Source organism: Lutra lutra, chromosome 7, assembly GCF_902655055.1.
Source record: "Lutra lutra chromosome 7, mLutLut1.2, whole genome shotgun sequence".
Classification (NCBI taxonomy): domain Eukaryota; kingdom Metazoa; phylum Chordata; class Mammalia; order Carnivora; family Mustelidae; genus Lutra; species Lutra lutra.
In genome coordinates this window covers 43,978,565-44,001,220 of record NC_062284.1, presented here as the reverse complement: position 1 = coordinate 44,001,220, position 22,656 = coordinate 43,978,565, and the positions used below count along the sequence as shown (strand labels likewise).

General features: G+C 39.9%; 1 protein-coding gene across 2 annotated transcripts; it reads right to left on the bottom strand.

Annotated features, from left to right (window-relative positions):
• Positions 1 to 561: 561 nt before the first annotated feature.
• LACTB (lactamase beta) lies at positions 562 to 18,079 on the bottom strand. 2 transcript variants are annotated; one of them, XM_047737339.1, is made up of 6 exons: positions 17,166 to 18,054; positions 16,658 to 16,724; positions 14,763 to 14,953; positions 13,701 to 14,052; positions 12,134 to 12,299; positions 562 to 1,355 (listed from the first exon to the last, which is right to left on the bottom strand). In XM_047737339.1, the coding sequence occupies exons 1-6, from the start codon at positions 17,526 to 17,528 to the stop codon at positions 824 to 826; spliced, it is 1,671 nt and encodes a 556-aa protein (XP_047593295.1). In that variant the 5' UTR covers positions 17,529 to 18,054; the 3' UTR covers positions 562 to 823. The 2 variants fall into 2 exon arrangements, 1 of the variants encoding a protein (XP_047593295.1); XR_007128689.1 differs by having other exon boundaries at positions 1,219 to 1,355; positions 12,134 to 12,295; positions 17,166 to 18,079.
• Between the last annotated feature and the right edge of the window lie 4,577 nt (positions 18,080 to 22,656).

The window sequence follows — 22,656 nt, the reverse complement described above, 5'->3', positions numbered from 1 at the left end:
CCAAGATTGTTATCAGGGTTGGTCTGTGAAAGCTAGAGAATATAGCAAATGTGATGGTATGTAATCTCTGAGGCGAGATTATCAAAAACATTGGCTTCTGCATGGCTCATGGCTCTCCTTCCGGGCCTCCCTCCCTCTCTCAATGTCTCTTGAATCACTCGCGCTGGGAAAAGCCAATTAATGGGACACTGAGATACTGAAGCAGTCCTACAGATAGACCCACATGGAGGGAAACTGAGACCTCTTGCTACTCACAAGCCAGAGGACTGATACTTGCCACCAGTCAAGTGAGTAAGCCATTTTAGAAGCATGTCCTCCAGCCTCAGAGAAGCCTTTAGATGACCACAACATCTTGTCTGCAACCTCATTAAAGAATGGTATCAGATTCACCCAGTCAAGCTACTGAGCCTTGGAAACCATGAGATAATTTTTTGTTCTTTGAAGCTGCAATAGATAACTAATATACATTTCTCATTAACTTATTTCTGCTGTCATATTAAAATAGTAATATTTAAAATTCCCTGTTGAATGAGATTTTCTTAATATTACACATTCAAAAAATCTATTTTTATCAGAATATTTTATTTCAAGAATTAACACTTTTTTTGAAAAGTAAAAATAATATAGTTACTTCCCTGAGTATAAAGAACTAATCCTACATAAAAGACAATTACAAAATTAAGCAGTTAGAAGTACATAATTCTCTGCATTCAATTATACTCTATTACAAATCTATTTTTAAAAATCTCATGTGTTTTGGGATTTGAATGTTTCGAACAACAGAAAGAACAAGAACAAAACAGCTCCTTTTGCACCTGTGATGTTAAGATACGTCAGCTCTATCTTTATCAAATTCTAGAGCAATCTTTAAAGCAGTGCTATTGAGGCCAACAGACTGCATGTTACATATGATAGAAACGACTATTCCTCTTGGGGGAACCTTATTATTTATAGGTTCCGCATCCAGTTCTTCGGGAAGGACCAGCAGGACACTGCTGGCGCCCACCGCACCTCCGGTGTGTGAGGCGTAATGCCGCTGCTTTCTACAAGAACCGTATGTTTGCTTCTTTTCCACAACGCCCCACGCCATTGCGTATTTACCCTCTTTATCCCAGGACATCTCTGTGTTAGGGACTGGTGTCCAAATCATAACCATTGTTTCTGGCTTGAGATATCCGGGTAAAAGATTTTCATGGGAGTTCTTAAAGAGCCCGACTTGGTAACCATACAGCATTGCATTCCCAAATTTCAGAAGGTCACCCACTGTAGACAGAAATCCACCACCAGCCCATTTATAGGAGTTATCCACGTATGGTGTGTTGACAAGACGTCTCTTTTTATTGTAAACATAAAATCTAAAATGAAATAAGAATGGTCATTAAAAACTTAATAGTCTATTACGGACTTTACATATGAGGACGAATAGGAAGATATGTACATGAGACAGGTTGTTTCAATGTACTGATCATACATTCTGAGAAAGCATTCATTTTCAGTCTGGTTCAGATTCTAATAAAACACAGATAATTGAGTAATTAAAGCATAGAAAGCGGTTTTTTTTTTTTTTTTCCCCCTACTGGCATGGCTTGCCCATTTTGAGTGTATCAAACTTTTAATACCTGTAAAAATGAATTAATATTACATATGATACATTTGCCTGGTGCATATGCAGAAACACTACTGTCTGGTAGATATTTATAGTCCTTGAGCTCAGTGAGTCATATATTGCATGTGAGTTTTATAACGAAAAGAGTATACACCGAGACGCTTAAGATTAATATTTGTAAGGAAGCTATACCTCCTGGTTAAAAATGCCATAGGAATACACATTCATACATGTGTCATGATGTGACGTGGGACTTTCTTGGTGTAGTGAGAGAAGCTGGAGCTTGCAAACCTGTTTGAAACCCAGCATACCCTTACTAGCTAGTAAAATATGCTGGTTTTATCTGATTAACACTTGAAAATTCTTACTACGTGCCAGACATTGTTCTAAGAACTATATCAGTATGAACTAATGTATTCTTGTAACAAGGTTCAGAGGTAGGTACCACTATAATTCCTATTTCACAGATAGAAAACTGAGGCACAGACAGTAGAAATAACTTGTCCCAGACTACATAGCTTGTAAGTGGCAAGACCTGGATTTGAACCCAGGTGGTCTGCTGCCTCTCTGCTTCTGCATCCTAATTTGGGAAGCGGTGACAAAAATATCTTCTTTGCAGAGATGGGAAAACATGTATCAATCACGTTACTTATTTCTGGTAGCTACCTAATAAACGACAGCTGTTACTTACTCATGCATTCAACAGTTACTGATAGAACACTTCCTGTGTGGGAGGCACTGCTTGAAATGCTGGAATAAAGTGTTAAACAAGAGAGACAAACTACCTGACTTCATAAGGTGTCTATTCTAGTATCATGTAAATGAAATGAAATCACAAAATAATTAAACCAAAAATGAAATGTGGCTTAAGAGAATCCTTTCTTTCAAGATTCTTAATAAAACGTGTCCTGAGGGGCGCCTGGGTGGCTCAGTGGGTTAAGCCTCTGCCTTCGGCTCAGGTCATGATCTCAGGGTCCTGGGATCGAGCACCTCATCAGGCTCTCTGCTCAGCGGGGAGCCTGCTTCCTCCTCCCTCTCTGCCTGCCTCTCTGCCTCCTTGTGATCTCTCTCTCTCTGTCCAATAAATAAATAAAATCTTAAAAAAGAAGAAGAAGGAGGAGGAGGAGAAGAAGAAGAAGAAGAAAAAAAAGTGTCCTGAGGTTTTCAGAGTGCGGTCCCATCCGTAAGGATCTTCATCTTCATCCCACCGTGGCTGTTCGTAAGACTGTCAGACTGAATCTCACCATCACTTTCATCCACTTTATGGGTAAGGTCTCAAACTCAGACATTTCTTCCTAGAACTAGGGTTATCCAATCCGGCCAACTCTCCAACTGAGCCTGCTCTGTGCCCTCATTGTGACCCCCTCTATTCCCCTTGACTCTTCCCAATTTCCTAGGTCTTCTAGTTCCTAATTTCACTGAACTTTCTGTTCTAGCCTGAACTGTTTCAGCTGTGGTCTCACTAGCACCTTTGGGTTCTTCACTCTTCCAACCCAACCTGACAGTACACCAATCTGCCCATCCTGAATAAACCTAGGTACCCCTTTCTTTGGTTCTTTATCTGGGAAGAAAAGCTGCAGATATTCACATCACAAAGCTGACTGGTATCGATTCACACTCTTGGTAACGGTCTTCACTGCTGCTACCAAATCTCATTCTTTTCCTGGTTATTCCTCACAACAGCTAGTCCCTATCTCTTCCAGTCCTCAGCCCGGCAGACGACTATATCCTTTGTTTTACTGTGAAGATTCCAGAGTACTTTAGACAACTTAGATGGCCTCAAACTCCCAACTTTATCTTAAAATGCATTTATGGGGGCGCCTGGGTGGCTCAGTGGGTTGGGCCTCTGCCTTCGGCTCAGGTCATGATCTCAGGGTCCTGGGATCTAGCTCTGCATCAGGCTCTCTGCACAGAGGGGAGCCTGCTTCCTCCTCTCTCTCTGCCTACCTGTGATCTCTGTCGAATAAATAAAGACAAATCTTTAAAGAAAAAAAATAAAATGCATTTACATTATCATGCATTCTTTTTTCCTTCTCTCCAGTCACTTAAGAAAATTTCCTATTGTTTTTATGACTAATTCTACTACCTGCATCCCTGACTGCCTTTTTGCCTCTATAACCTTATTTCGCCAGTTATACTTCATAGATTATTTTATCTCCTTGCAGTCCATTCTCCATGCGGAAGCCTGAGATTTTGTCTTACCCTTCTTCCATCTGTTTGAAACCTTCCAATGATTACCAGTGTAATTACAAAACCCAAATTTCTTATGATGGCCTAAAAAACAATCAACAGTCCTCAACAGAAGCAGTACCAACTCCTTAAGGGAAATTTTTGGAGACCTTTTTTTTAGATGTCACAATTACTAGAGAGCTCTTACTAACATTTAGTGGGCGGGGGGGCTCAAGGGTCCTAAATGTCCTACAACGTGTGGAAAAGTCCCACACAGTAGTGTATATTCTCCCTTATGGTGGAAGACCTTCAATTATCCTACCGGTAATCATTTAAGTAAAGTATCTGTTTATAATGAGCTGAGATTAGAACCCTCTCCATTTTATTTATAAACACAAAGTAGTCTTTGGACATTTTTATTCTACATTAACTTTCTTGAAAGTAACCATGGTGAAAACCGAAGAAAGACTGCACTGGATTTCGCTCACAGCTTTAGCCAGAGGTAGCCACCAAAGGCACCAGTATGACACACCCGTATTGGTCAGCATTTACAGTTGTTACATTTATGATGCTTTTATGTCTTAGGCTGTATCTGACTTTATCATGTCTTCTAATGTTGTGACTAAACCTTACATATCAAAATATCTATAATTTATTATATTTCTTTTATTTTACATATTTTAAAAATGATTTTATTTATTTATTTTACAGAGAAAGTGAGATACAGAGACAGAGCATGAGCAGGAAGCAAAGGGAGAAGGAGAAGCAGACTCCCTGCTAAGCAGGGAATAGGGCTTGATTCCAGGACCCTGTGATCATGACCTGAGCTGAAGGCAGACGCTTAACTGACTGAGCCACCCTGGTGCCCCTTATTTTTTATTTTAGTTGAGTAGTGAGTATATGGGGGCGCCTGGGTGGCTCAGTTGTTGAGCATTGGCCTTTGGCTCAGGTCATTATCCCAGGGTCCTGGGATCGAGCCCCACATCAGGCTTCCTGCTCAGTGGGAAGCCTACTGCTCCCTCTCCCACACCCCCGCTTATGTTCCTTGTCAAATAAAATCTCTAAAAAAGAAAAAAAAAAGGAGTAGTGAGTATAGGTTATAGATCATATAACCATATAGATCATTTCAGGAAACTAAAGGAGGTATAAAATACTTGTTCAAATAAGGGAGGGGGGTGTCTAATGGCACTGAGAGTCACTGTCCAATGCAATTTAGCCCCTACTTACTTCTGTGTTCTCATCACTTACAACATTTTGCCTTGCTTCTTTTTATGTCAGACTTATTTCTGTATTTGCAACAAGGCAATTTAGATTTCCTTATCAGTCATGTCTAAAATGTATTTTAAATAGATCCTCTACATTCTCTATTACTCTATATAACATTGCTTTGTTTCATTTTCTTCATATCAGTATCTGAAATTCTTAGTCTACATGTTTGTCTCTTCCCATAGAATGTAAGAGTCACAAGGGCAGGAGCCTTACCAATATTGCTCCTTGATGATTCCCCTATCTAGAACAGTACCTGCCACCCACTAAGTGCTCGTTAAACATGTTTAGGGGTGCCTGGTACAAGCATCTGACTTCAGTTCAGGTCATGATCTTAGGGTCCTGGGATCAAGCCCAGTGGTGGCAGGTTCTGCACTCAGTGGGGAGTCCCTTCGCCCTCTCCCTTTCCCTCTCCCCCAGCTTGTGCTCTCTCTCTCAAGTAAATAAAATTTAAAAAAAAAATTAAAAAGCCAAAAAAAAATATTCAGTACATGAAAGCATCATTTGTTGGCCAAATAGTTAATGGAGACAACTTGCAAGGCACTGGAGAGACTAGTTAAAACATAACACTGTAGCTGCTTTCAAGGCACTATGAGACTTGTCAGACAGTTCTAAACTCAAAGCACTATATGAATCACCTGGGGATCCTGTTAAAATGAAGATTCTGCTTTAGTTGGTCTGGGAAGGGGTCATAAAATTCTGTAATTTTAACAAGCTCCCAGGTAATGTCAATACTGTTGGAGCCTGGACCACAGTTCAAGGAACAGGTTGTAGGGTGACTACCAAGATGGATGGGAGGAGCCCTGAGCACTAGTGAGAGTGAGCCTTGTTCAAATGGCTGATTACAAAGGCCAAGCTACGGGGCGCCTCGGTGGCTCAGTGGGTTAAAGCCTCTGCCTTCAGCTCAGGTCATGGTCCCGGAGTCTTGGGATCGAGCCCCACATCGGGCTATCTGATCAACATGGAGCCTGCTTCCCTTCCTCTCTCTCTGCCTGCCTCTCTGCCTACCTGTGATCTCTCTCTCTGTCAAATAAATAAATAAAATCTTTAAAAAAACAAACAAACAAACAAAAAACAAAGGCCAAGTTGGGGAGCAAAGCAGTTCCATTTGGCTATAGCAGAGAGCTTGTGGGGTAAGTGGTAGAAGGTGATGCTGGAAGAGTGGAGAGGGGACAGGTCACAAAGGCCTTTCTGTGCCATGCTAGAAGCTTTGACTTTGACTCCTTCACTTCAGTTAAAAAAATGCTCTGTTTTCTGTATCCTAAGGGAAAAACAACTTTTTAAAAAAATTATTTCTTTATTTGTCAGGGAGAGAGAGAGAACACAAGCAGGCAGGGTGGCAGGTAGAGGTAGAGAGAGAAGCAGGCTCCCCACTGAGCAAGGAGCCCAATGCAGGACTCCATCTCAGGACCCTGGGATCAGGACCTGAGCTGAAAACAGCAGCTTAACCAACTGAGCCACCCAGGTGTCCCAGGAAAAATAACTTTTATCTTTTTATCCTTGTTATAGCTTCTAGCTGCCAGTCCTTTCTCCCTCATCATTTACTGCCAAACTACACAGAACAGCTCAGACCGTCTATTTCCAGGCACTCACCCTCTCTAGTCCTTTTCAACTCCTTAAAATCTGGCTTCTGGTCCACCATCACTAAACAGCTTTCTTCTGGATTTTCAAGGCTCTTCTAATTCTCTTGTATAGTCGATATCCTATTTGCTTCCTGCAGCACTGTTAACCAGCACTTCCCTGATACCCAATCTTGACTAGTCTGCAGCTCTGAGCTCTCTCTTCTAGATCTCAAACCCATGATATCCTACATCCCTCTAATCACTGCAGCCCCATGTGCCCAGGTCTTCCCTTCTACAGAGAAAACTTTAGGTCTGCATTAGTACCACAACCCTTCTCAATCAGATTCTCTACTAGCATTAGTAATTCTCAAATCTGGTTTTGGAGAAGGGCAGGACAGTTATTTTTCAGAATCACCTGTGGGCCTCCTCTTTCAACATGTACCCTTCCCTCAAAATTCATAACTTTGGAGGTCTGTGGGCATATATAATTTGAAAACTTACTCCTTTCTTCCTTCAAGAATCTTCCATGTCCCCTAAAAGTCCAAGTCATAATACTGGGTGAGCCAAGGGTGGCCAAAGGCATGTGCTTTGAAGATTAAAAAAAAAAAAAGAAGACCACAGAGAATCTAAATATGCTCTCTTGAAAACCAATGACTAAGAGACCCCTGTGTGGCTCAGTGGGTTAAAGCCTCTGCCTTCGGCTCAGGTCATGATCTCAGGGTCCTGGGTTGGAGCCCTGCAACAGGCTCCCTGCTCAGAGGGGAGCCTGCTTCCTCCCTCTCCCTCTGCCTGTCTCTCTGCCTACTTGTGATCTCTGTCAAATAAATAAATAAAATCTTAAAAAAAAAACAACACCCCAAAACCAATGACTTAATGTGTGTGCTCTTCTCGTTTCTCAAAATAAACGTTTTTTTTGTTTTTTTTTTTTTCTTAAAGTAGGCTCCATGCTGGGAGGCTTGGACTCATGACCCCAAGATCAAGACCTGAGCTGACACAGAGTCAGAGGCCCAACTGACTAAGCCATCCAGGCACCCCTCAAAACAAACATGTCTAAAACTAATCTCTTCCAAATGTTCTTCTCTTACTTCTCCTCTCCATTATTTAAAACCTTGGTTGAGGGGCACCTGGGTGGCTCAGTTGGTTAAGTGTTTGCCTTTGGCTTGGGTCATGATCCCAGGTCCTGGGATCTGGTCCCACATTGGGCTCCTTGCTCAGCAGGAAGCAAGCTTCTCCCTCAGCCTGCTGCTCCCTCTGCTTATGCTCTCTCTCTCTCCCTCTGGCAATACGTAAATAAAAATCTTAAAAAAAAAAATTACAACCTTGGTTGTCTCTCTTGCCCTCAACTCTCACATCCATCAGGATACTAAATCCTATTATTTAATCTTCACTTTGTGACTTACCTTTTCCCTTTCCTTCATTCCTATGACTTCTCCCATATTTTAGGTCCTCATTACTTTCTTCCTGAACTCTAATTACATTTTTTTTTTTGAGAGGGAGAGCGAATCTTCAGCAGGCTATACGCCCAATGCACAGCCCTATGATGGGCTCAATCTCACAACCCTGAGATCACAACCTGAACTGAAATCAAGAGTTGGGAGCTTACTGACTGAGCCACCCAGGTGCTCCATTCTGATTATACTTCTAATTCCAGCCAACTGAATCTAAAAGAAACCACATAATAAAAATACATTTTCTTGCTGACAAATATATTTCTTACAGTGAACTCTGAGCCTGCAAACTAGGAGAGAACTACCTATATATTTTCACTGATAATCAGCTTTGTGTAACTTTAACAGTAAAGCATTCCAAACCACTTATGTCAAGGCTGGAAATCAGGATTCTTAATCATTCTTCCCTTAAGGTATAAAAATGTGGAGAATTCTAGACTCCAGTCTAGAACTCTATACTTTTAAGTAAACAAATTCTAGGCTTTAATCTCTTGATTCCTTTTCACAGAGGACAATTAATGGCTTTTCATGGAAATAATTTTGTTCAACTAAAAGGTAAGTTTACTATTTCAAATTGTTAAGGAATTTCTGCAGTAAAAAGAACGCAATATAGACACGAGTTCTTGAGTAAGTTACTGAGACATCTCTGTAAATGAGTAACTGATGGAATGCTGCCAGATAACAAAGAGCCTCTTATTTATTTAAGAATCTCTAGATTCTGCACTAGAGCACTGAATAACTACAGATATCTACAACTACAAACTTAGAAATTCAGAATACTTTTATTTCTGCAATGCTTCTTAAATGCCTTCAGTAATAATTACGTACTGGTTTGTGTTTTATTGTTATGAGAAGTTTAAAAACCCACAGAATTTAAAATGCATATAATAAAAACCAATCCCAATTTAACATTTAGCATTAATATTTGAAACCTATTACTATAGAGTCTATCAGCTAATGGCATAGAAAAGAGTTTCATGAAAAACAGTGCTTAGGATGCCTGGGTGGCTCAGTTGGTTAAGCATCTGCGTTCAGCTTGGGTCATGATTCAATGGTCCTGAGATCAAGCCCCCATCAGGCTCCCTATTCAGTGGGAGCCTGCTTCTCCCACTCCCCATGCTTTTGCACTCTTTCTCTGTCAAATAAATAAAATCTTTAAAAAAAATGCTTAATTTTAGAAGACACTTTTGCAAATAAAAATAATAATCATCATAAAGGTAATAATAGAAAGTAAAGACCGTATCTATAGTGCCAAAATATAGCAAACACTTCAGAAAATATCCATTGTATTTGCTTTTGGTCCCATCCAATTATAAAAGAGATTTTTGTTGCAAGTGTTGTGCCAAACTCACGGAATATGAACAGAGTCTAAAAATAAGCTAATGCATTGACTAGGGATTCCCCTATCAACAGAATGTCTTTCAGTGTCAAGAACAATCAGTCCACTCCCCCATGGGCATTTGCTTCAAGGGTTATTTTAGTTTACTTGCCTATACAGAACATACTTGTTATATAGAATCAATATATCTATTTGTGTAAACTAAGTCAACATTCCTAGTCTTCCATTTAAGAAAGTTCCAGTTTTATTCAGGACAATGTACCCTGCTAAAAACTAATTTCTCTGCATCCCTTACAGCTAAGTATGGCCTGTTGCTAAAATTCTGGCCGAAGAAATATAAGTAGTATTTTGGGGTAGGATTATAGGGAAATATCTTAAAAAGGTGACAGACACTAGGACTGATTGTTTTGAACACACACACACACACACACACACAGGAGCAAAAAGATGCTAAGTATTTACTCTTGGGTTACAATAACTCTAAAAAGCCTAGGTTAGGATAATATAAATATATTTAATTTATAATTATTATGAAGGAGTGAGTAAACACTAACAAAGCTGCAAACTTTTGCTGGAAATTTTATTTCCTGCAAAATGACAAACATAAACGAATAGAAACATATGCATTTACTAAGTTTTACTTCAAGTTTTGTTTTTTTTTTAATACTTGTCTTTGAAAGTTTCCTTTTACTCCCTGAACTCCCTTAAAAAGCTGGTGCCTTTAAGCTCTTTTAAAATAATTATTAACAAAAAAAGAATCAAAGTAGAGTTTTAGAGTCCCAAGTAGATACTGCATCAAGTAAAATAAAGATGAAGCGAGTGGACAGACCATTTTCACAGGTAACATTCTTTCTTTTTTTAGTTCCCTTTTCAGCAGCCCATTTAATATAACTAAAATGAATCAACTACCCCTTTAGCACCATTCCGTACTTCCAAATCTAACAAACTCAGAGCTGATAGGAACTTGTTTTTTGTTTTTTTGTTTTTTTTTTTTTTTTGCTGATAGGAACTTTTAACAGAAGAAAAGGAAAGCCACTGTCTTTTTTTTTCTTCAAAGAATGGGCAATAAAATGAAATTAACTCACCATCATATGCCTTATTTTGACGATTTTGCAAGTCATAAATTACTCATTAAGAAAACAGTAAACTGCTTTGCAGTTCTGTACATTCAGAGACTCTTAATTTTCAGTTTAGAAAACAGCTCAGTGATGATACCTAATGTTCTTCTCTCCCTTACATATAAGTGTAGGAATTCATTATCAAACACCTAGATTTAAATCAAAATAAAATCATGTATCCACACCATCTTTACTAAAGAATTTTTTTTTTATACTCAATTGGCAATCTCCAGTATTCGTCAGTTTTTCTTATGCTTTCCAGTACAATGTAATGTTGGATCCCAAAATAATAAACACTAATTGAAGTGGTTGAGAACTACAGGCCATTTTAAAATTAAAATTCATTGCTTGCTGCTAACCTAATTTCTTTTAAGTCCAAAAAAACCTCCTTCAGGCTGATTTGCAATGCATATTTAATCCTTTTAAATATACTCGTAATTTTAAAATGGTAATTTAACTAAATATAACAGAAGACTGAACAAAACTAATATAGGGATAAGATAAAGCTAAAATAATCCCACAATTTCATCTATTTCAAGTACCATTAAGCCATCTGCAAAGCATGTACTAAGAAAAATATGCAAAGTAAAAGTAACAGTTGATTTGTTAAAAACCTTACCTTTCTAGTGAACCAAATAATAATGAGTAAAATGGAAAACATAACCATAAAACTCGTAGTAGTCATTAGTCTCAAAATTCTCTCCCAATGCCCCTTCTACGAATCATAATTTAGAAAAAATTATGATAAAATTTAATTTGGTATATTTCAATGAAACGACTTAAACTTTTACAGGGAGAAAACCCAGCAGGTACCACCTCAACAAAGCAATTAAATCACTACCACCAATAATGGGACAAAACGACTTCATGTGACTTCTGAGAGACATGACAACAAAACGTAATGTATGATCCTGGACTACATCCTGAAGCAGAAATTTTTTTTCTCTCCCCTTTCTTTTGCTATAAAGGACATTAGTGGAAGAACTGGCAAAATTTGAATAGGGTCTATAGAACTGATATAAGTACTGTGCTTATATTAGTTTCCTGAATGTCCTTTTTTAAAAAAAAACACACATTTAATTATTTATGGGTGAAAGGTCTGTCTGCAACTTATTTCCAAATGGTTGAGAAAAAAATAACAGATAAAGCAAATGTGGTAAAAGGATAACATTTGGGGGAATCTGGGTGAAGGGTATATGAGAATTCTTTGTATTTAGTTTTATAATTTATCTTTAATCATTATTTATAATGATTTTTTATAATTTATCTTTAATCATTTCAAAATTTTAAAAAGTTAAAAATAGTAACAAACAAAATATTAGTTACAACATACAAAAACGGATGATGGGAGAGCAAATTATAGATAAATACACATGATAGGAGCAATTTTGGTTTAATTATGCAGGAGTTTAATTATTGCTGTCTCTCATCCAAGGATCCTGGAATACTCTGCAGCAAATACATTCAATTTCCCTTACTTTATAGATGGAAAAACAGACATGTAGAAAAGCTCTCAAAATGTGGCGAGTGTGATTTTTGGAATGGAGACGATGAAAGTCTGACTTTTAATGAACAGCACAGTGTTAAAATGTGATATAGTGAGGCACACCAAAGGTATCATTTACCTTGCTCTATTGTAAATCACTGGCTCATTTTCCTCCTGCACAGTTGTCAGCATATCCAAGTCATGGAATATTTTCTGCATATAGTCCAAATATTTATATCCTGAAGCTCTTTCTACTATGGCTGCCAGTAGGGTATAGCCAAAAGTTGAATACAAAAACTGACTACCTTGAGACATCATTGCAAAGGGGGGAAGAAAAGAAAATGGTTCATTATTATTTAAAAACATGTAAAATATTTCCCACTGAAAATTGACATACCTTTATCTTTCTACTTTAGCATTCAGAAATAAATCACGGATGATATAGTAACAAATTTAGTCAACTTTGCAATGACCCTGCTTATTCCATGATTTAATGATGATCAGAATATGACTCTACTTCTTTCCATGATAATGAAATAAGCAAATCAATCCTATCTCAAAACTAAATTAAAATCCTTCAAAAAGGTACTAAAACAGGAAGGGAAAGAAAAGCAAATTTGATTTCTTGAGTTGATGATTTTGTTCTTAATATATCTTATACTCATTGTTCAAGGCATAAATTAGTTGTGCACATTCCTATTTTAATAAAGTATATGTAAGTATAAAAACAATTTCAAATAAATATTAAAATACAAATTCAGCTACTGTTCAAATACAGCTACTGTTTCAAATAAAAACATTTGTATCATTTGGGATTCTGGAAACATAGAGTGTATGATCTGTACTAATAACTGGAACCTTATATTTTAAGACAAAATCCATAAATATATTTCTTTCCCCTTTTTAATTATATCTATATCTATTCATGGTAAAAAAAAAAACAACTTTTAAAATGAAAATGGAGGGGCCTCTGGGTGGTTCAGTCATTAAGTGTCTGCCTTCGGCTCTGATCATGATCCCAGGGTCCTGGGATCGAGCCCCACATCGGGCTCCCTGCTCTGCGCGGAAGCCTGTTCTCCCTCTCCCACTCCCCCTGCTTGTTCCCTCTCTTATTGTGTCTCTGTCAAACAAAACAAAACAAAACACAAAATCTTAAAAAAAAAAAAAAAAAAGGAATACAAGTACATAGACCTATGGTAAATTGAAAGACATTAAGTGGTTTTGGTAGGCATCGTATCAAAAAATACATTTAAAAAATTATTTTTATAGATCAGTTTTTTTGGGAAATAAAATTAGTTGACGAAAACCAATTTGTTTAAGGAATGAAGGCAAAAAATAAGTTGAGAAACTTAAGTACTAAATTGATCACTAACTAAATACTGACATATTAGCAATATTTTATCATGCCCTCTTTGGTCCAGATTTTATTTGAAGAACAATTATTACATTTCTCCATAATTTTCCACAAATAGCTTGATCCAGAAAAATCCACTAAATGAACATGAGGCTAAATCTAAACAACTAGCTACCTGTACGCTAGGCTTTGTCAAGAATTACAGACAAGAAGGCACACACTGGACTGACGACAAAACCCATGCTACAAGCATCAACCACATCCAATGCCCTCAGGATGGGATCATTTCAGATTTTCTGAAAATTAATACTTCAGTAATGATGACTTTGTAAGAGAAGGAATTAACACTCACCAGGTTTAAAGAACAAAGGGTCATTTTTAAATAATCTTAGTGATTCAATTGAATTCTCAAACTTTTCTTTCAAATACAATTCACCTTGTTCAAAATCATTCTTTTTCTTGCCAGGTTTTAGGTTCCGGCCTTTGGCATCAGTATCTTGTTCTATCTTAGCTTTAACAAAGTCATTCTTTTCATTGCATTTGCCTCCTTTTTCTTTGAACTCTTTTTCATGGTCAGATTCCACTGTCCCTTTCATCATCTTCAAGGCTTTGTAAGCTTTCTCTTCTTTCACCTTTTTCATGTCCTTTTCATAATGACGAATTCCACTTAAATGGGAAATCAGTAATCTTGTTGTGACAGAAACCTAATCATAAAAACATGGAAATTCAATTACAATATTAAGCTGTATAATAAAAAGTTAGCAGGGGCACCTGGGTGGCTCAGTGGGTTAAGCGTCTGCCTTTGGCTTCGGTCACGATCCTCAAGTCCCTGGATGGAGCCCCATGTCAGGCTCTCTGCTCAGCTGGGAGACTGCTTCTCCCTCTCCCCATCCCTCCCTGTTTGTGTTCTCTTTCTCTCTCTCGCTCTCTCTCTCTCAAATAAGTTAATAAAATCTTTTTTTTTTAAAGATTTTATTTATTTATTTGACAGAGAGAAATCACAAGTAAGCAGAGAGGCAGGCAGAGAGAGAGGAGGAAGCAGGCTCCCTGCTGAGCAGAAAGCCCAATGTGGGGCTCGAACCCAGGACCTGGGATCATGACCTGAGCCGAAGGCAGCGGCTTAACCCACTGAGCCACCCAGGCGCCCCAAGTTAATAAAATCTTAAAAAAAATAAGAAATTAGTGGCCTTGGAATAATGCCTCAGTAATAGTTCCCATCTTAAACTGCTACTGAAAAACATGTCACATACACATCTTCAGCTTTAAGTTTCAGAAAAATACCCAATCGATTATTACTTGAATTAAGAAACCCCTTTAATCCATTAACAATAGTTAAAAACAAACCAAAGAATCTTATGAAACCTTTTAAACAATTTAACATGCGGTTAGTAAAATGAACTGTGAGTTTCATTACCTTTTCACCTTCATATTCTTTTTCTGGGAATTCAGGAACATAATGTTGTACTGGCATATCAAGATCCAGTTTCCCAGCTTCCCACAGTTTGGCAAGAGCAACCATGGTGAGGCTTTTGCTGATACTGGCAATTCTCATAACAGTCTCTGGCTTGCATGGTACACGGTTCTCAACATCAGCATAACCTAAGCCTTTAGAAAAAGAAAAGCAAAAATTCACTAATAACAGGCTTCATGGTCAAAGGAGTCCTCAAAAACTGAAACAATACTATCTTAGAACAACCCATGTATTTATCTAAAGGAAAAGATATTCCACTTTTATAAGCTAATTAAGAGTGGGTGAGAGTCTTAGTAATGCTGGCAACAGTAAGCCTAACAACTTAATCTTATAACTAAACTGAAATTGCACTCTGTGCACAATAGTAATTTTCCATCTGGTTCAGATATTAATTTTTCTTAGTTTATCCAGACAATTTAGTCATCCACATTTTACATAAGTTATTCTATATTCTTCAAAGAAAACATCATTGTTCTTCAGGTTATATTTACTTTGATTCTTGAGTTTCTACTAGATTCCTTAAAATAACCACCCAATAAAAGTTAATGTGAAAAGGTGTCCTGCAAACCCAATCTTGGTAACCATCAGTTTACCTCAGCTGCAAACCAGAAAAAAAAGTACTAGTAATTCAAAGCTTCTAGAGACTTTTTTAAAGTCTGTTTTCATCTTCGGGAGGCTGAAAGTGTGAAAATCTAAGCAATAAGACCTGAGATCTAAAAAGAATGAAAAGATATATAATAATTGTTTTTAAACTATAAATATAGATTACGCTGAAAAATATTTGCAGGGAAAAAAAGCCCTCACCCGTAAAGCTGACATTTATGTAATTTTTGATTACAGCATTTCCCATAAATTGGGTATGCTGACCAGGCTATACTTGGGGGAAGAATCATTTTTCTTTAAATTCAAAACATTATTGCTCTTAAAACTTCTAAAAGTACTAATTCCTTTACACGATGTCTGAAACATTTCCTAAATGTAGGGTTCCTAAAAACCTGGGATGACCAGTTGGACCAAATTATGTGCAATGGGTAAGTAAATCAAATTATAAAATACGCTTTGATAAAATTATCATAAAATGATTAGAAATCTCTTTCCCAAAGCTTCTAGCTTTTGGTTCGAAAAAAATAGCTAACACCTCTGCCCGGCTTAAAAAAAAAAAAAAAGTAATAAAGGAGATCGTAAACTCCTTTATTTTTTTATTTTTTAAAGATTTTATTTATTTATTTGATAGAGAGAGATCACAAGTAGGCGAAGAGGCAGGGAGAGAGAGTGAGAGGGAAGCAGGCTCCCTGCTGAGCAGAGAGCCCGATGTGGGGCTCGATCCCAAGGCCCCGGGATCATGACCTGAGCCGAAGGCAGCGGCTTAACCCACTGAGCCACCCAGGCACCCCCGTAAACTCCTTTAGACAAGGAATCATGAATGGCCCTAGTTCTTGATACAGTGTATTTTACAGAATAGGGAACTCAATAACCTGTTAATGAAACTGTTAATTAAAAAAGAAAACAAACTTCTGACGTTTTATCCAGAAGTAAGAGTTATCTACAAATATGCAGGTATCGGATTGCTCTATATCCAAGTTTCAGAACAATAAATCCAGTTTTAGAAACAAGCCATTTTTAAGACTTCAAGAGTCACATTTAAATCTTGCTGTTTACAGAAAGCCCGATTCTTTACTGTTAGACATGTTTTGTCTACAATAAGTACGGCTTTATGAAAACTGAACATTTCATGGGATCTACTCCTAGCAGTAAATTTCACTTCATTTCATGACATCAAAATTTCATTCATCAGCTGGCACAAAACAAGCCAGTAAGTAACAGTTTTCTGAGCCCACCTTCTGACCAGACTTCTTTTCCATCTACAGAGACTCCAACCACTATGCCGGGGGCGCCCACCTCATCCTAAAAGCGAAGGGGAAAGGACACATTTCAAACACAAGCCGAAACACCTCGCACAGCGCACCCCGCGAGGCTCTGGGGCCTTCTCGAGGTCCCGCCCCTCCGTCAGGGCCCGGCCCCTCGGCCCGGGCCCCGCCCACCTCAGCTCCGCCAGCCCCGGCTCTAACGGTGAGGGGCGTGCCTGGTCTGCACCGAGGGCGAAGGGGAGGTTCCCCCGGCGGGCGGTGTGACCTCCGCCCCGACTTGGGCAACCCGCGAGAGCTTCTGACCGTGGCCGGGGAGCCAGGGAACGGGAAGTCCTTCTCGGAAGCCGGCCGCGGGCATCCCACCGCCTGGGATGGGGTCCGCTCGGGCCCGGGAGATGATCACCAAGGGGCCCCATTCCGAAGGGTCGCGGGCGGTGGAGCGCCGGTTTCCCGGCCGCCTACGCCCTCGTCTCCGCACCTTGATCCGGTGCAGCAGGTCGCGGCTGCTGTCGATGGCTCTGGCGAAGCGCCGGGATGGGGGCGGCATCGGGGTCTGTGCAGACCACGGAGCGAGGGGCTGCTCCTGTGGCGGCAGCGGTTCGGCCTGGGGCGATCCCTCGGGGTCGGGGGCCGCCGGGGACTGCGCGGGGGCCGCGCCGCTCAGCCCGCCCGCCAGCTTCACCCCGAGTGCCAGCCCCAGCCCCAGCCCGAGGCCCCCGACCCAGCCGGGGCCGAGCGGCGGCAGCCCGGCGCGCTGGTGGGCTCCGCGCCTTCCGCAGCCCCAGGCCCAACCCCTGGGGGTCGCGGCCCGGGCCGTCAAGGCTGACAGGAGCCGGTACATGGCGTCCGCCGAGAGCCGGCAGCCTCAGAGCTCTCGGAGGCTGGGCGGGCGGGGGAGGCACGGCTAGGGGAGGGGACTAGATAGAAGGGAGGGGGCGGTGACCGCGCGCAGACCTTAGCAGTCGACGCCGGATGCCGGAGCGTCGATCGCATCGAGCCTTTCCTCCTCTTTTCCCTTTCTCTCTTTGCGTTGTCTCAGTGTTCGTTCATCTTACCCCACACTGCTTTTCTTCCGTCTGCCTCTGCTCCGATCAAGTGTCACCTCCTCAGAGAAGCCCTTCCAGTTGGCATCTAAATGGGAGTACTCGCCACACCTTTTTGACCCGCCAGTGCGCACACCTCCTTAATAACACTTAACACTTCGTTTCATTGAACTTACCAGACTGTGCCCTCCTTAGAGAGTCGTGATTTTTACTTTTGGATCATCAGCTCTTGGAACAGCGCTGGCACACAGCAGCCGCTGAGCAGGCATCTTCTTTGCCCCTAGGACTCACTCCCTCTTGCCATTTCCTTCCTTTGTGCCTCATTTCAGCTCCTTCCATTTCCCTAAGGCCCTTTTAAAATCTCTTACTTCTGGAGGTCCAGAGCCACACCACATCAAACATTAAGTTATATGTAGACTTATTAAAAACAATTTTTCTTTTTGCTGAAAATATTAAAAAATTTTTGTGCACTTGAAGATTTTTAAGACAAAAGTAATTAATATAATTTATAATTAGCTACGATTTCTGACATCTGTAGATGATCAGAAAGTCTTGTGAAATAAGAAATCTAAAGTCAAATTGCTGCAATATGTAAAATGTGTACAATCCTAACTGAACAATTAATGGCAATGTTAATTTTGAAGATAATTAAACATTTATCCATTCCTTGTACAACACACACACACACACACACACACATTTTTTGAAAGCTTCTAGTCCTTAAGTACAGGAGCAATATAACCAATGTTTATAATGACCCTGTGTTCCCTCACAGGTGGAATGCATACACAGAGAGTTCACAGATTTGAATTGACAAGATATTGTCAGGGGAAGAAGCTGTAAACATTAAGTTAATAATTGTTTAATTATTTAAAAGGCAATAATGGTAACCACACCTAGTCAGGAGATATTGGGGCTAAATATAAGTGTTGGGGCTGCTAACAAAGCTGCCAACCAGAAGAAATCGGGGTATCCTAAGATTCGGGAGTTTGGCACTGAAACTCACAGAGGTTTCTGGAGCACCACCTGCAGTTAGAGTGGACGGGTGCATTCTGTCAAGATGGTATTGTTGGTTCCCATCCTGGGAACCCCACTACTCCAAACACATGACAGCAAGAGCAAAGTGTAAAAGACATAGCTAGTCATGATTACAATGGGTGCTCACTTTATCATGCTTTTAAAAATTGTACATATATATTTTATGTACTCTTCTGTACATCTTGTTGGATGAAAAATGGAACAGAAGCACAGAGCCATGCAGAGAGCTAAAACCAAGTTTCTGGTGGCTTTCTACCAGTTTAGAACCAGGAAGAGGCCACCCAAAGTATGGCTTCTGTGAAGGTAATGGAGAATAAATGCTCTCCGTGCAAGCCAAGTACCTAGGAGGCAACCAAACCAAGTAGCTGGCAGATGTATGGCTGTGGGTCAGGAGGCCAGAACTCCACTGTTTTAGCTTGCTCTGGACAGGGAGTCATAGAAACCAGATAGAAGAAAAGTAAACAACTACACAGGGAGGGGAGGGGGGAAGAAAGGAATAGAGGAAAAGGAGAGGAAAGAAAAGGTAAAAGGAAATAAATTTTCACTAAAATAAACCCACAAACCAACTTTCTAAAACATTTGAAGGAAAATACTTCTAAGAAATACTGGCAACAAAATCAAGAATCAAAAAGTGAAGTCAGGGGCACCTGGGTGGCTCAGTGGGTTAAAGCCGCTGCCTTCGGCTCAGGTCATGATCCCAGGGTCCTGGGATCGAGCCCTGCATCAGGCTCTCTGCTCAGTGGGGAGCCTGCTTCCTCCTTTCTCTCTCTGCCTGCCTCTCCGCCTGCTTGTGATCTCTGTCTGCCAAATAAATAAAATCTTAAAAAAAAAAAAAAAGTGAAATCATGGGCAACCCTCTTGGGTCTCCTCCCTCTTTGGCAACTTTATACTGTCAATAAACTTTGTTTTGCTGCCCACCAAAAAAAGAAAAAAAAATGAAATCACCTCAAACAAATGAAAACAGTAGAACAATCTATAGGAAACGAGAAAAAAAGAGGCCATTCTCTGGTTTTAAAAAAGCCCCAAGAAACCCCCCAAAAACACAGTGGGTTGACAGAAAACAAAGTATGTTCTTTCAAAGAATCCTTTGTTTTGTATTCACAAAACAAACCAGGGATTATGAAAAAACTAGGAATAAGTGAAACAACATAAGGACGTAAAAAGGAAATTATCAGAAATTGTGGAAATAATCATGGGAGATTTAAAAAGAGCATCTTTTCTGAAATTGGACGTATGAATTTGGTGGGCTGTCTCCATGTGAGGTCAGCTTTCGTTTTCCCTTAACGTTTACTTTTGCAGGCTAACCTTCTCCAGCTGCTCTAATCGTTCTTTATATCTGAAGGTTTTGAGGCTCCAGGCTGGCTCTAAGAACTAGTTAGACAGAGTGCTTGAGGGTCCACCAGTAAAGTAAGCCCATCACCTCCCCTCCTCTGGACAGTCAGTATTTTTACCAGTTGAATCACAACATTGGTTCAGAATGAATATGTGGTCAGCAATCAAGTCTTTTTTTTTTCTCTTTTTACATAAACAATATAGTCAAACCCATCTTCCCTTCTATATCATATATTTTCAAGATTGATTAACCTTCCTCTTATCTGTTTTGGCTAAGTATTTCCATTGGTGGTGGTATTGTTGCTGTTTGAGAGAGAGAAAGAGAGAGAGAGAGAGTGATATTTTAAAGAGTGAGCACAGGTGCACAGGGGAGGAGCAGAGAGAGAAGAGAGAATCCTTAAGCCTGCTCCATGTGCCCAGCAAGAGGCCCGATGAGGGGCTCAATCTCACGCCTCTGAGATCATGACCTGAGCTGAAATCAAGAGTTGGACACTTAACTGATTGGGCCATGCCAGTGCCTCTCCATTGGTATTATTTTTAGCCTAAATTCTGACATAGTCTATATTGTAAACCTTTTAACTTTCTTATCATCTGCAAACAACATGTTTTACTTGTATATGTCTTGTTCAAATATTGAATATGTCTTGTCTTGTTCAAATACTCAATATGACTGGACCTCCTACAGAACGTATAGTACACCGATAGAATCTTTTCTCCAGGGGATCGGAGATCCAGTAGCCAGTTCTCTTTATATGGTTGTTCAAACCAGAGCCCATCATTGCCATCTGTGACACGCTAGTGTGTGATGTTCCTGAAAGTACTTCTGTTTCTTCTGTTTTCCTCTTCAGAATGTTTCCCATTGCACTTTTTTTTTTTAAGATTTTTATTTATTTGACAGGGATCACAAGTAGGCAGAGAGGCAGGCAGAGAGAGAGGGGAAGCAGGCCCCCCACTGAGCAGAGAGCCCAATGCAGGGCTCGATCCCAGGACCCTGAGATCATGACCTGAGCCGAAAGCAGAGCCTTTAACTCACTGAGCCACCCAGGCGCCTCTCCCATTGCACTTTTAATCTCAGGTTCTTTAAAGGCTGTCACAGAACCCTACCCTTAAATCATCCAATACATATATATGGATATCTGCTCTTCTTCAGACGAAGTTGGTGCTGAGGTTACTAGGCTTACTCAAAAAAGGCACATGCCCAGCCCTCCTACAGATTATGAGGCTGGAGGGTAATATACTCACGAGTCGTATGAACACACAAGTACGTGTATAATTCTGGCTGTAATAAGTGCTGTGAAGGAGAGATGCATCCTGTGTTGAGAGGTTATGATGGTGAGATTTTATATCGTCTGGAAGATTTTTCTGTTGATGTAAAATTAGATCTAAGACCTTAAGGATAAATGGGAATTAACTTGGTCAGGGTACAGACTGAAAGAGAGAGAAAATATTCCATGCAGAGGAATCAGCAAGAACAAAGACCCTGAGGTAGGAGGGAGGAGGTTTCATTTGAGGAATTAAAAGGTCATGGTGGCCATGAAGAACAAAGGGGACTGGAGTGAGAGATGAGGCTGAGAACTGGCATTCAAGACCCTATCTCCCTCTCCTATTTCTTTGGAAGAAAGACTCCTCTCCTAGAGCTGCTTCTTGCCACAAGCCCTGTTCTACGATATCTCAGTACAGTTTATAAACTGTACATATCTAGTATTGCTATTTGTTTTCTTTTGGGATTTTGGGATAATCTCAAAATTTCTTCTACTCTGTGCTTTGGTGTGGAGGTATCAGAGGTCATAAATATTACTGTTAGCTTCCTGCCCCACCTTCCAACCACAAGAATTCAGAGCACTTCCTCTTTCATGTTGCTACTTTCTGTGTTACATTTGTCACTCCATACTTCTAACGTTTTGTTTGGGTGGTTTATTCTTTGATCCCTTAAAACGTAGTTGAGGGTACACCGACTTTGGATGGAAGCCTGGGAGTATTTATTAATTGTTAAAGAAATGCTTATAACGTATGGCCCAGCAAGATCATTTTGAGGTTATATACAACAGAGCTGTGATTTTCAAAGCATGGCATTTGGACCACCATCATTTGCATGACCCGAGTACTTGCTAGAAATGCAAATGTTCAGGTTTTGCCCAGATTTACTAAATCAGACACTCTAAGAGGGGTGCCCAGCAATCAGATTTTTTTTTTTTTTTTGAGAGAGAGAGAGAGAGGGAGCTCAGTGGGGAATCTACTCAGAATTGCCTCTCTCCCTCTCCCTCTGCCCCTACCCAGTTGCTCACTCACTCGTGGACACTTCAGTCTTTCTCAAATAAATGAATAAATCTTAAAAAAAAAAAAAAGGCAATATGAGAAATCCTTGCAGTGATGGACCTTTTCTCTATCTTGACTGAGTTGATTCTCTGCATCCTGGTTGTGATATTATACTATAGTTTTGCAAGATGTTACCATGGGGAAACTGGGAAGAGGGTACACAAGATCCATCTTATTTCTTGGAACTGGGTGTGAATCTACAATTATCTCAAAATTTGAAAGAGTTTATTTAAAAATAAA